Here is a 14,027-nt window from a genome sequence, read left to right as displayed (position 1 = left end):
TCTCTAGGACGGCTACCTGGAAGTATTATTTCTGGGTCATTACATGAAGGCATGTACTTATTCTCCTCTTTTTGATAGATGAGGAAATAGAGATTCAGAGAGTGGAATGACTTGCCCAGAGTCACATAGCAGGGAGCAGCAGAGGTGGAAATGGAACCCAGGTCTGTGGAACTCTAGAACCCAGATCTTTTGTATCACTCCTTCCTCTTCCTTCCAGAATATCAAACATATCCTTTCTTTCCCTCTCCCATCCAGATCTCCACGTACATCACAGTGCCCCCATCCCCACTAATCCAGACCCTGGTGCAAGGGAACATCTTGGTGAGCGATGACGTGCTCATGTCTGCTATGTCAGCCTTCACGTCCCTGGACCAGCCCATGCCCCAGGGACCCCCACCAGTGCAGGTAAGGAGAAGGCTGGCTTCTCACAGGGTCTTGATCCCAGGCCTGCATTTTGGCTCCTGTGGATTCAGAATCTTGTAGAAAGAAGAGGGTTTGGCCCCAGCTCTCTCCCATGCTGAGGAGGATTGTCAGCCTCCACTTGGCCAGCCATATTGTATGTGGGAAGCTGCTATGTTCAGTTGGGATCCAGAGCATGATTTTGGGGTTAAACAGCCATCCTGGATATTTTGACTACTATTTTATTTATTTATTTTTTTTTAAGATTTTTTTTTTTAATCTATGTATACAAGAACTGAGGTGTAGGCCAGAGGTGCGGGGCAGTGGGCTTAAGAGGATTCACCAGAGAGAGTGGGGAGCAGAACAGGTGGATCTATTGAGATACACTGCTGAGGGTAGCAGTGGGTGAGACAGGAGAGGTCTGCTGCCCCATGTGGGTCAGCTCCCTGGCTGGGGATTGAACTCAGGCCTTCCTGGTGATAGCACCGAGACTTCACCCCTGTGCCATCAGGGATGCCCCCAAAGTATTGTATTCTTTTTGCAACCTTTCTGTAGGTATGAAATTGTTGAAAATGAAAGTTGGGAAGTTAATTAGTGAGTCCCTCTACCCAAAGAAAACACTACTAAAAGTTTGATGTCGGGCTTTCCTGGCCTTTGAATGCAAATAGAGATAGAAACAGCTTTTTATATTAACATAAGATGCATATCTATTATAAATGGGTTGTGTTACATGCACTGTTCTGAAACTGTGACTACCACTCAGCATCATTTCTGCAGTGTCCGTTGGGACAATAGCTCCTTTTGACTGACCAGCAAAAGACCCTCTGGTCACACCAGCCCAGGGTAACAGCATTATACTTCTCCCCTTTTTCTGCCCCTGGGTTTTTCTAACAGTACAAAAATACTTTAGATTATGTCACCTCAGATTTTCCCCCAAACATGTATGACTGTGGAACTCAAGGAATAGCAGTTAAGAGTACTTTAGAAAGTACTAACCAGCAGCATCATTTTAATAGTCACAAAGAATTCCATCATGTGGATGGACCACCCTTTGTATAGTCAGGCTTCTATGGAAGGGCATGTAGGTCACTGTCATTTTTGCTGTTATAGAAACTACTAAAATAACCACCATATACATTTATCTTTGCCCACCTGGTTGATTATTTTGTAGAGTAAATTTCTAGAAGTTAGTGGCTATGCTGCAGGGTTTTGTGAAAACCTACCCATTCAGTGGCTCTCTAGACTCCCAAGACACAGGATGGTTATTCTCATGGCCATGGTTTATTACAGCAAAAGGATGCATAGCAGGACCAGCCAGGGGAAAAGGCACATCAGTTGGAGCCTGGAGGAATCCAGGTTTCCAAAGTTCTCCCTCCTGGGGAAGAGGGGCAAGAACGCGCAAAGCACATGTCTTCCTCTCACAGTGAAGAGCGGCAGCCTGTATGGTGTTTCTGCTGGGGAACACACCTGAAACTCCAAGGCCAGGGATTAGGCACAAAGCCATAATGACTCCCAGAAGAGAAGGCGGTGTTCACCATAAACCACATTGTGCAGGCAGTCCTGGTGAGCTGGCACAGTACGGTCAGTGCCCCAGGTGGGTGAAACGGCGTTATTGACACAGGGAACCTGCCAGGCAGGAGCAAGTCCTGCAGGCCACGCCCTCTACCAGCAGCAGCATCGCCAGCTGTATGAACTCTTTCCACAACAAGATGAGCCATTTTTGCTGACTCCATGGAGAAAAGGGGCACAGTCCCAGCCTCTGAGTTGTCTTGTGGGGGATTCTTCTCTCTATATGGCTGGCCGAGGCAAATGCCCTTGCTCACTGATCAGCATGGCAGCTGCTGGCAAGAAACTATGACGCTCTAATTTTCTCTTCTGATTTCAGAGCAGCCTGAACATGCATTCTGCACCCAGCTACCTCACCCAGCCTCCTCCTCCTCCTCCCCCGCCTCCACCACTGCCCCCACCCCCACCCCCCAGCCCCCACCACCCCCACCCCAGAACTTGGGCCCCCCTGGGCGAGCCAACCCTGGTGGGAGTGGCGTGGTGGAAGTGTACAACGCCCCAGCACCCTTGGCTGGGAGTGGAACGGTGGAGATCCAAGCATTGGGCATGCAACCCTACCCACCCCTGGAGGTGAGCAGAGCCTGGGGGTGGGAGCAAAGTCAGGGAAACTTGTCATGGTCAGCATGAGTAACCTAGACCCTTTCTGAGCACCAACTGTATGCTAGATATTGTACTGGAGATACTGTGGGGGACAGAACCAGACCTGATCCCTGCTCTCAGAGTATACCCTATCTTGGGGGAGAAGGACTTTCATCAAGCCATCTTGCCTATAAATGGAAAATACAAAACCATGAGGAGGTGGTGTGAAGTAGAGATTGTAGCAGAAATATAAGCTTTCCTCAGAGAGTGCTCAAAGTAGTCAGAGTACCTGCCTTTTGGGAAGAGGATTCCAAAAGCATATCTGCATGAGTATCTCATATTTTTAACAAGCTCAGTGTATCAGTTAACTATGGCTGGGTAAAAAATAGCACCAGGGACTCAGTGGTATAGCACTCTCACATGTACAGTGGTCAGCTTGGCAAGTGCTGATCCTGACTGGCCTCAGCCACGTGACTGGAGCTGGATTAGTTGCCAGCTGCTCTGGGATAGCCTGGGGTGGGGTGACCCAGCTCTGCTTCATGCAGCTCTCATCCTCCAGCACGTTTGCCATGGCGGAGGTGCAGAAATGTTTAAGGACTCCTGAGGCTTAGGCTTGTAAGTTACAGTGTCTCTGTTGGTCAAAGCAGGGCACAAGGCCAGCTTAGATTTTGGGAGTAGGGAAATAGATGCCACCTCTTCATGGGAAGAGCTGCAGAGTCGCACCGCAAAGGACATGAGTATAGGGAGCAGTGAAGAAGTGAGGCCATCATGCAGTCACTCACATGTACCATGCTCATTCGCTGCTGAAGAGCTCTGAGCTACGAGCACTCTATTATCAAGACCTTGCCTAGACATGAGTGCTAGAGGGTAGGGTTATGAAAGAAGGAGCCTGCCTGTACTGGAGGGCACATTAACCCAGACCTAGAACCTGGCCATACGGACAGCCCACATCAAGTGGCATCTCTGTTTAAAGAGAATCAGACTGGTGGGAAAATCCCACCACCAGCACATGATGTGAGAGCCTTCAGGGGTATTTTCCTGGTCTGGGAGAATAAAGCAAACTTCCCTGAGGACTTTGTCAAATAAAAAAAAGTTAAGTCAGTAAGATGCTGAGCGGATGATGGCAGCCCTGTAGGCAGAGGGGCCGGCACAGGGGAGCTGCTGTTATTTTCCGTATCGACAAGGGTGCTCTTTGAAGGCAGAGCCTGAGTGGTCTTTGATTCTGTCAAAGCAGAATATTAGCACCTAGCAGAGTACCTGGTCCATGGGGCCAGGGTTGTAGGTAGCCAGAGTAGAGCCTTCTGACCTCAGTTTCCTCCCCTCTGAAATGGGAACTCCTCTCCTAGGGCTGTTGGGGATAATGGGAGCTAACCCAGTGGCAGTCACATAATCTCTCAGTAGTGACTTGAATAATGGGTGAATTCATTCATGTGACAAATATTTATTGAGTGCTGTATTGATCAAGAAAAGAGAAACAGTCTAGCCATTTCGGGCAGAGGGATTTAATACAGGAAGTTAGGTGCTTACAAAGCTGATGATCTGGCCAGAGGAGCAAAAGTCAAGGTTGACAGGCTCCTCTGATTTTTAGGTTGACTATCATCACTTGACCCAGAGTCAGGACCTGGCTGCTGCACCCAGAGTACATGAATCTGTAGACTGGTGTCCCGGCTGCCCTGCCATCCTTGGGGCTAGTCGTCAAAGTCCCTCAACACTCATGATGGACTGTCTCTGCTGGCTACTAGAGGAAGAGAGTAGTTTCTCCTTCCCTCTGCCTTCCCTATCTCATGCAGTTGCTTCTCATGGACAGAACCTAATAATTACATTCTCAGAACCATGCTGGCAAAGGAGCCTGGGAATGTGGTTTTAAGCATTTCAGTGGAGGATGTGGGAAAGGTACCAAGGGCCAACAGATAAGATCTGGTTGAAGCACCTACTGGCGCCATCTCAGACGCCCAGTGCATGCTTAAAGGAATCCATTCATTCAGTGCCTGCTGTCTACCAAAAATTGCTTTAGAGGTTAGAGCAATAAAGGCCCTGGGGTTAGAGTGTTAAACAAAAGCAGAACAAAAATCCCTGCCTTCATGGAACTAGACACATAATAGAGAAGATAAGTAGGTAAAGTACATAATTCATTAGATAATAAATCTAAGGAGAAAAGCAAAGCAGAGGAGGCTAGGGAGCAAAACTTTGGCTAGGTTAGCCCAGAAGACCGATGAATGATGAAATACATGAATACGTAAATGAATTATTCACAATGCACTAGAGTTAACTAAGTTTGAGTGGCCTGGAATTCATTTGGTAATTTCTTATGGCCTCAGTGTCAGTTCTCAGTTGAGGGATGCCTGCTTGTGTGTCACAAGAGGGGGGAGTGAGAAGTGGAATTGCTGATGAGAACACAGACCCTTCTAACTTCCTGATTCCTCAGTGCTAGCAAAATACTAACTATGGTAATGATCATTACAACAGCTCATGTTTATTGAGTACTTACTATATGCCAGGTACTGTTCTAAGTTTTCTAGATATTAACTCACTTAATCCTCAGAACAGCCCAATGAGAGGGGTACTATGATTAATCCCATTTTACAGATATGGAAACTGAGACAGAAAAGTTAAAATACTTGTCCAAGGTCACTTCGGTGATAAATAGTGGAGTCAGGATTTGAACCTTGACTGACGGCTGGCTGTCTTCATGAAGTTACTTCTAAGCAGTCTTGGGAGTGATTGGGCTCATAGCCACTTGGAGAACTTAGCATGGGGATATAGTTGGGGAGTGGCTGAGGTCAGCCACAGCCACAGTGAGGGTCCCCCCGGCTGGAGCAGCTCTCCCTTCTCCCTTCCCAGATAGATGTCTTTCTCTGAATGTGCTGTCCTTCTAGGTGCCAAACCAGTGTGTGGAGGCTCCAGTGTACCCCACCCCTCCGGTGTATAGCCCTGGGAAACAGGGATTCAAAACAAAAGGACCAAATCCTGCCGCCCCCATGACTAGTGCCTCCGGGGGCACAGTGACGACCTTTGACTCCCCACCAACACTGAAGACCAGACGAGTCAAAGGTGCCAGTGGACTCCAAGAAGGTGGGCCTGCAGCTGGCCAAGGGCATCTTCAACATTGACCTGTCCATAGACTGCACAGTCTTCACTTTTATGGTGGTTAGGATTAAGTTTGGTTGCATGTGATGGAAAACTCGAAGTAAGAGTAGCTTAAAAATAATAGAACTTTATTTTTCTCCTGTGCAAAACAAGGCCAGCGGCATGTATTCCGCAGATCATTTGCCGATGTTGTCAATACACACCCACATTTCTTTTGTGTTTCTGCCTTGTCATTCCTAGAGCATGGCTTCTAGTATCAGGATGCCTCATTGTGTAAAGTTAGCTCCAGTTAGCAATTTTATATTCCAGGCAGTGAGATAAAATAGATGTCTCTCAACTTCCAAAAGTTCTATGATGCTTTTGCTTATATCTTGGTCAAAACTTAAGTCACATCACTATTATCTAATTGCAAAGGAAAGTGGGGATTGTCTTTTTTTTTTATATTTTATATAATTTTTACATCATTTTTCATTTTTGCACAATGTATGCATTTTCATTTTGGTTATCTTCCCCATACAATTCCCACCCCTCTTATTTTGACCCTAATCCCTCCTCTCCTCTCCCCTTACCCCCTATAGTGTGTCTCTGGTTTATAGTTGCTTGTTGATTTTGATTTTTTCTTTATTATAATTAGTCTTTTTCCTGGTCCCATATTTAGGTTTTCTAGATTCCTGCTATGAGTGAGACCATCTGGTGTTTTCCTTTTTCTTTCTGGCTTATTTCGCTGAGCATGATCCCTTCCAGCTCCATCTATGTTGCTGCAAATTGCATGAATTTATCTTTTTTGAATGCTGAGTAATATTCCATTGTGTATATGTACCACATCTTCTTGATCCAGTCATCTAGTTTTGGGCATTTGGGTTGTTTCCAGAGCTTAGCATTGTAAATAGTGCTGCTATAAACATAGGGGTGCAGGTGCCCTTTTGAATTAATGTTTCTGTGTTCTTTGGGTAAATACCTAGGAGTGATATTGCTGGATCTTATGGAAGCTCTGTCTTTAGTAGGTTGAGGAATCTCCATACAGCTTTCCACAGTGGTTGGACCATTTTGCACTCCCAGCAGCAGTGTGGGAGAGTTCCTTTTTCTCCAAATCCTCACCAACATTTGTTGTTGCTAGTTTTTTTAATAAGTGCCATTCTCACTGGTATAAGATGGTATCTCATTGGTAGTTGGTATCACTGGTATCATTGGTATCACTGGTATCTCATCATAGTTTTGATTTACATTTCCCTGATTACAAGTGATGTTGAACATTTTTTCATATGCCTGTTGGCCATTTGCATTTCTTTGAAGAAGTTTCTTTTTAGCTCTTCTGCCAATTTTTTGACTGGATTGTTTACTTTGTTTTTGTTGAGTCTCATCAGCTCTTTGTAGATTTTTGTGATCAGTCCTTTATCATTAGTGTTGTGTGCAAAAATTTTCTCCCAGTTGGTGGGGTTTCTCTTTGTTTTTTTTTTGTTTTTTTTTTTAATTTTCTAGAGGCATGTCTTATTTATTTATTTATTTATTATTTGTTTGTTTGTTTGGTTTATACATGCACTGGGTACAGTCAGAAGCGCGGGAGGGTGAGAGAATTCACCAGAGCCAGAGCAGGGAGCAGAGCAGGCAGAAGGACCGAAGTACACTGCTGAGGGGAGCAGCGGGCGGCAGGAGAGCGCCATGTGGGACCCTCCTCTGGTGGCCGGGGAGCAGCCGGGGATCGAACCGGCGCCGTAGAGGCCGCGGGTAGCTTCGCAACCCAGCGTTCAACTGCTGCGCCACCGGGGAGGCCCTCTCTTTGTTTTGGTTATTATCTCTTTTGCTGTGCAGAAGCTCTTTAATTTGATGTAGTCCCAGCTGTTTGTCTTTGCCTTCACTATCACTGCTTTGGGAGATGTGTCTGTAAAGATGTTTTTGAGGTGCATGTCATGTAGTGTTTCGCCTTTATTTCCTTCTACCTATTTTATGGTTTCAAGTCTTATGTCTAGTTCTTTAATCCATTTTGAGTTGGTTTTTGTGTATAGTGCGAGGTAGTAGTCAAGCTTCATTCTTTTGCATGTAGCAACCCAGTTTTCCCAGCACCATTTATTGAGCAAACTTTCTTTGCTGCATTGCATATTCTTTGCTCCTTTGTCAAAGATTAGTTGACTATAAATCTGTGGGTTTATTTCTGGATTTTCTATTAAGTTCCATTGTGTCTGTTCTTGTTCCAATACCATGCAGTTTTGATTATTATGGCTTTTAGTATAGTTTGAAATCTGGGAGTGTGATGCCGCCATTCCCTTCCTTTTTTTTCAGGAGAGCTTTGGCTTTTCGGGGTTTTTGGAGGCTCCATATGAATTTTATCAAAATTTGTTCTATTTCTTTGAAGAATGTTATTGAAATTTTTATTGGAATAGCATTGAATCTGTACATCACTTTTGGATGTCCATTTTGATAATGTTAATTTTTCCAATCCATGAGCAGGGGATGTCTTTCCATTTCTTTGTGTCTTCTTCTATTTCTTTTAACAGTGTTTTATAGGGCCTCCCCGGTGGCGCCCCGGTTGAGCTCCGGTTGAGCTCTGGGTTGCGAGGCTGCCCGCTGCCTCTGCAGCACTGGTTCGATCCCCGGCTGCTCCTCGGCCACCAGAGGAGGGTCCCACATGGCGCGCAGACCTCTTCTGCCGCCCGCTGCTCCCCTTAGCAGTGTACTTCGGTCCTTCTGCCTGCTCTGCTCCCTGCTCTGGCTCTGGTGAATTCTCTCACCCTCCCGTGCTTCTGACTGTACACAGTGCTTATATAAATAAATAAATAAATTAAAAATTAATTAATTAAAAAAAACAACAGTGTTTTATTGTTTTCTTTGTATAGGGTCCTTTACCTCTTTTGTTAGGTTTATTCCCGAGTATTTGATTTTTTTTGTTTCAATAATGAAAGAAATGGTTTTTTTGATTTCTTCTTCAGATTTATTGTTTGTGTATAGGAAGGCTACTGATTTTTGTGTGTTGATTTTGTATCCTGCCACTTTACTAAACTGATTAATTAGTTTTTCTGTGGAGTTTTTGGGGTTCTCTATGTATATTATTATATCATCTATGAATAGTGATAGGTTGACTTCTTCCTTGCCTATTTGGATTTCTTGTATGTCTTTCTCTTATCTTATTGCTCTGGCTAGGACTTCCAGTATTATATTGAAAAACAGTGGTGAGAGTGGACATCCTTGTCTTGTTCCAGATCTTAATGGAAATGCTTTCAGCTTTTCACCATTGAGAATGATATTGGCTATGGGCCTTTCATATATGGCCTTTATGAAGTTGAGGTATGTTCCTTGTATCCCGAGAATTTCAAGGACCTTTATCATAAATGGGTGTTGTACTTTGTTGAAAGCTTTCTCAGCATTTATTGATATTATCATATGGTTTTTGTATTTCTTTTTGTTGATGTGTTGGATTACATTGATTGATTTTTGGATGTTGAACTATCCTTGTGTCCCTGGAATAAATCCTACTTGGTTGTGGTGAATTATCTTATGAATACATTGTTGGATGCTGATAGCTAAAATTTTATTGAGGATTTTTGCATCAGTGTTCATTAGAGAGATTGACCTGTAGTTTTCTTTTTTTGTGTGTTGTCCTTGTTTGGTTTTGGTATTAGTGTAATGTTGGCTTCATAGAATGTGTTTGGTATTGTCCCTTCCTTCTCAATTTTTTGAAAGAGTTTGTGAAGGATAGGCACTAATTCATTTCTGAATATTTGGTAGAATTCAATTGTTAATCCATCTGGTCCTGGGCTTTTGTTTTGGGGGAGGTTTTTGATTACCATTTCAATTTCACGGCTTGTAATTGGTCTGTTTAGGTGTTCTATTTCTTCTTTATCTAGCTTTGGGTGATTGTAGAGTTGTAGGAATTTGTCTGTCTCTTCTAGATTGTTGAGCTTATTTGCATATAACTGTTCATAGTAGTTTCTGATTATTCTTTTGATTTCTGCTGTGTCTGTTGTGATTTCTCCTCTTTCATTTTTCATCCTATTTATTTGTGCATTCTCCTGTTTTCCCTTTGTGAGCCTGGCTAGGGGTTTGTCTATTTTATATATTTTTTCGAAGAACCAGCTCTTGGTTTCATTCATCTTTTGGATTATTTTTTTAGTTTCGATTTCGATTTCATTTATTTCTGTTTTGATTTTTATTATTTCTTCTACTAGTTTTAGGATTTTTTTTTTGTTGTTCTTTTCTAGTTTTTTTTTTTTTATTAGATAATAAATTTTATTGTTATATTCCCCATACAATTGCAGCACCCCCATTCTGACCCCAATCCCTCCCCTCCCGCCCCTGCCCCCCTAAAAGTGTCTCTGGTTCATAGTTTTTTGTTGATTTTGATTTTCACTTTCTTATAGTTATTCATTTTCCTGGTCCCTTATTTAAGTTTTCTAGATTCCTGCTATGAGTGAGACCATCCGGTATTTTTCTTTTTCTTTCTGGCTTATTTCGCTGAGCATGATCCCTTCCAGCGCCATCCATGTTGCTGCAAATTGCATGTGTTTATCTTTTTTGAATGCTGAGTAATATTCCATGGTATATATGTACCACATCTTCTTGATCCAGTCATCTATTTTTGGGCATTTGGGTTGTTTCCAAAGCTTAGCTATTGTAAACAGTGCTGCTATAAACATAGGGGTGCAGGTGTTCTTTGGAATTGATGTTTCTGTGTCCTTTGGGTAAATACCTAGGAGTGGAATTGCTGGATCATATGGAAGCTCTATGTTTAGTAGGTCCAGAAATCTCCACACAGCTTTCCACAGTGGTTGGAACTAGTTTGCACTCCCACCAACAGTGCAGAAGAGTTCCTTTTTCTCCACACCCTCGCCAACATTTGTTGTTGCTAGTTTTTTTAATATGTGCCATTCTCACTGGTGTAAGATGGTATCTCATGGTAGTTTTGATTTGCATTTCCCTGATGACAAGTGATGTTGAACATTTTTTCATATGCCTGTTGGCCATTTGCATTTCCTCTTCAGAGAAGTTTCTTTTTAGCTCTTCTGCCCATTTTTTGACTGGATTATTTTCTTTGTTGTTGTTGAGTCTCATCAGCTCTTTGCAGATTTTGTGATCAGTCCTTTATCATTAGTGTTGGGTGCAAAAATGTTCTCCCAGTTGGTGGGGTTTCTCTTTGTTTTTGTTATTGTCTCTTTTGCTGTGCAGAAGCTCTTTAATTTGATGTAGTCCCAGCTGTTTATCTTCGCCTTCACTATCACTGCTTTGGGTGATGTGTCTGTAAAGATGTCTTTGATGTGCAAATCACGTAGTGTTTCGCCTATATTCCTTCTATATATTTATGGTTTCAGGTCTTATGTCTAATTCTTTAATCCATTTTGAGTTGATTTTGTGTATGGTGTGAGGTAGTGGTCAAGCTTCATTCTTTTGCATGTAGCGACCCAGTTTTCCCAGCACCATTTATTGAACCAAACTTTCTTTGCTCCAATGCATAGTCTTTGCTCTTTGTCAAAGATTAGTTGACCATAAATCTGTGGGTTATTTCTGGATTTTCTATTCGATTCCATTGGTCTGTATGTCTGTTCTTGTTCCAATACCATGCAGTTTTGATGATTATGGCTTTGTAGTATAGTTTGAAGTCTGGGAGTGTGATGCCTCCATTCCCTTCTTTTTTTTCAGGAGAGCTTTGGCTATTCGGGGTTTTTTGTGATTCCATATGAATTTCATCAATAATTGTTCTATTTCTTGAAGAATGACATTGAAATTTTGATTGGAATAGCATTGAATCTGTATATTGCTTTGGAAGGATGGCCATTTTAATAATGTTTATTCTTCCAATCCATGAGCAGGGGATATCTCTCCATTTCTTTGTGTCTTCTTCTATTTCTTTAACAGTGTTTTATAGTTTTCTTTGTATAGGTCCTTTACCTCTTTTGTTAGATTTATTCCCAAATATTTGATTTTTTTTGTTTCAATAACGAAAGGGATGGTTTTGATTTCTTCTTCTTCAGATTTATTGTTTGTGTATAGGAAGGCTACTGACTTTTGCGTGTTGATTTTGTATCCTGCCACTTTACTGAACTGATTGATGAGTTGAATTAGCTTTTCTGTGGAGTTTTTGGGGTTCTCTATGTATAATATCATATCGTCTGCAAATAGTGATAGTTTGACTTCTTCTTTTCCTATTTGGATTCCTTGGATGTCTTTCTCTTGTCTTATTGCCCTGGCTAGGACTTCCAGTATTATATTGAAAAGCAGTGGTGAGAGTGGACATCCTTGTCTTGTGTCCAGATCTTAATGGAATTGCTTTCAGCTTTTCACCATTGAGAATGATACTGGCTGTTGGCTTGTCATAGATGGCCTTTATGATGTTAAGTATGTTCCTTGTATCCCTAGAATTTCAAGGGCTTTTTATCATGATGGGTTGCACTTTGTCGAAAGCTTTCTCAGCATCTATTGATATTATCATATGGTTTATATTCTTTTTGTTGATGTGTTGGATAACGTTGATTGATTTTCGGATGTTAAACCATCCTTGTGTCCCTGGAATGAATCCTACTTGGTCGTGGTGAATATCTTATGGATACATTGTTGGATTCTGATGGCTAAAATTTATTGAGGATTTTTGCATCAGTGTTCATTAGGGAGATTGGCCTGTAGTTTTCCTTTTTGTGTTGTCCTGTTCGGTTTTGGTATTAGTGTAATGTTGGCTTCATAGAACGTGTTTGGTATTGTCCCTTCCTTCTCAATTTTTTGGAAGAGTTGTGAAGGATAGGCACTAATTCGTCTCTGAATGTTTGGTAGAATTCATTTGTAAATCCATCAGGTCCTGGCTTTGTTTTGGGGAGGTTTTTGATTACCTTTCAATTTCGCTAATTGTAATTGGTCTGTTTAGGTGTTCTATTTCTTCTTTATCTAGCTTTGGGTGATTGTAGAGTTGTAGGAATTTTGTCCATCTCCTCTAGATTGTTAAACTTGTTTCCATATAACTGTTCATAGTAGTTACTGATTATTCTTTTGATTTCTGCGTCCGTTGTGATTTCTCCTCTTTCATTGATGATCCTGTTTATTTGTGCTTTCTCCCTTTTTTCCTTTGTGAGCCTGGCTAGGGGTTTGTCTATTTTATTGATTTTTTCAAAAACCAGCTCTTGGTTTCATTGATCTTTTGGATTGTTTTTTAGTTTCAATTCATTTATTTCTGCTTTTGTTTTATTATTCTTTTCTTCTACTTTTTGGGGTTTTTTGTTGTTCTTTTTCTAGATCTTTGAGCTTGAGATTAGGTTGTTTTCTTTGAGTTCTTTCTTGTTTCTTGATGTGAGCTTCTATTGCTATAATTTTCCTCTTATTACTGCTTTTGCTGCATCCCATACATTTAGATATTGTGTCCTCCTTGTTGTTCAATTCAAAAAATTTTTAATTTCTTCTTTCATCTCCCTCATTAGTCCAGTGGTCTTCCATAGTGTGGTTTTAATCTCCATGAGGTAGGAAAGTTCCTTGCCTTCTTTTATGTTTATTTCTAGTTTGATGCCTTCATGGTCAGAAAAGATGGTTGATATGATTTCAATCTTGGTGTATCTGTTGATGTTTGTCTTGTGCCCCAGTATGTGATCGATCCTGGAGAATGATCCGTGTGCGCTTGAGAAAAATGTGTACTACTCCGTTTTTTGGGGTTAGTGTTCTATAGATGTCTGTTAAGCCCAATTGCTCTAGGTCCTTATTTAGAGCTTTGCTTTCTTTACTATTTTTGTCTTGTTGATCTATCCATTGTTGATAGTGGTGTGTTGAAGTCTCCCACTACGTATGTGTTTTCTCTGATGTCTGTTTTCAGAGAGGACAACAGTTGTCTGATATATTTTTGTGCTCCTTCGTTTGGTGAGTATATGTTAATGAGTGTATTTCTTCTTGAAGTATTGTCCCCTGATCATAATGTAGTGACCATTGGGGTCTCTTTTATTCTTTTGAGTTTGAAGTCTGTTTATCTGAATAAGTATAGCTGTTCCTGCTTTCTTTTTGGTCCATTTGCTTGTAGGATGTTTCCATCCTTTAACTTTGAGCCTATTTATCTTTTGTAGCTAAATGTGTTTCCTGGAGACAGCAAAAGGTTGGGTTTTGTTTCTTAATCCAGGCTGCAACTCTGTGTCTTTTTATTGAAGAGTTTAGTCCATTACATTTAGAGTTAATATTGATATGTTAACATCTGTATTTGCCATTGTGTTTGTCTTTCCTTTGATTTTATTTATTCTTTAATACCTTTTTTTTTTTTTTTTTTTGGCCTTCTTCATTGTTATTCGTCCCTCTGAGGTTCTGGCTTTAGGACTCCTTGTAGTATTTTTTGGAGTGGGGGTTTAGTTGCAATGAAATTCGGAGTTTCTGTTTGTGGGAAAGTCCATATTCTTTCTTCAAAGAGGAAGGAGAGCTTTGCGGGATAGAGTATTCTGGTTGGCATC

The 14,027-nt window shown here is 41.6% G+C and overlaps 1 protein-coding gene across 1 annotated transcript in view; it reads left to right on the top strand.

Moving 5' to 3' along the window:
• Positions 1-14,027, top strand: part of ZNF341 (zinc finger protein 341) — a 54,883-nt gene that overhangs the window by 9,636 nt on the left and 31,220 nt on the right. The window contains 4 exon segments of the mRNA XM_037496743.2: positions 256-405; positions 2,285-2,375; positions 2,378-2,535; positions 5,421-5,616. Of these exon segments, the coding sequence (XP_037352640.1) occupies positions 256-405; positions 2,285-2,375; positions 2,378-2,535; positions 5,421-5,616 (595 nt within the window).

Source organism: Talpa occidentalis, unplaced genomic scaffold (assembly GCF_014898055.3).
Source record: "Talpa occidentalis isolate TD23 unplaced genomic scaffold, MPIMG_talOcc4v2.1 talOcc4.10, whole genome shotgun sequence".
In the NCBI taxonomy this organism is placed as follows: domain Eukaryota; kingdom Metazoa; phylum Chordata; class Mammalia; order Eulipotyphla; family Talpidae; genus Talpa; species Talpa occidentalis.
This window is presented reverse-complemented; position numbering and strand designations above follow the sequence as displayed.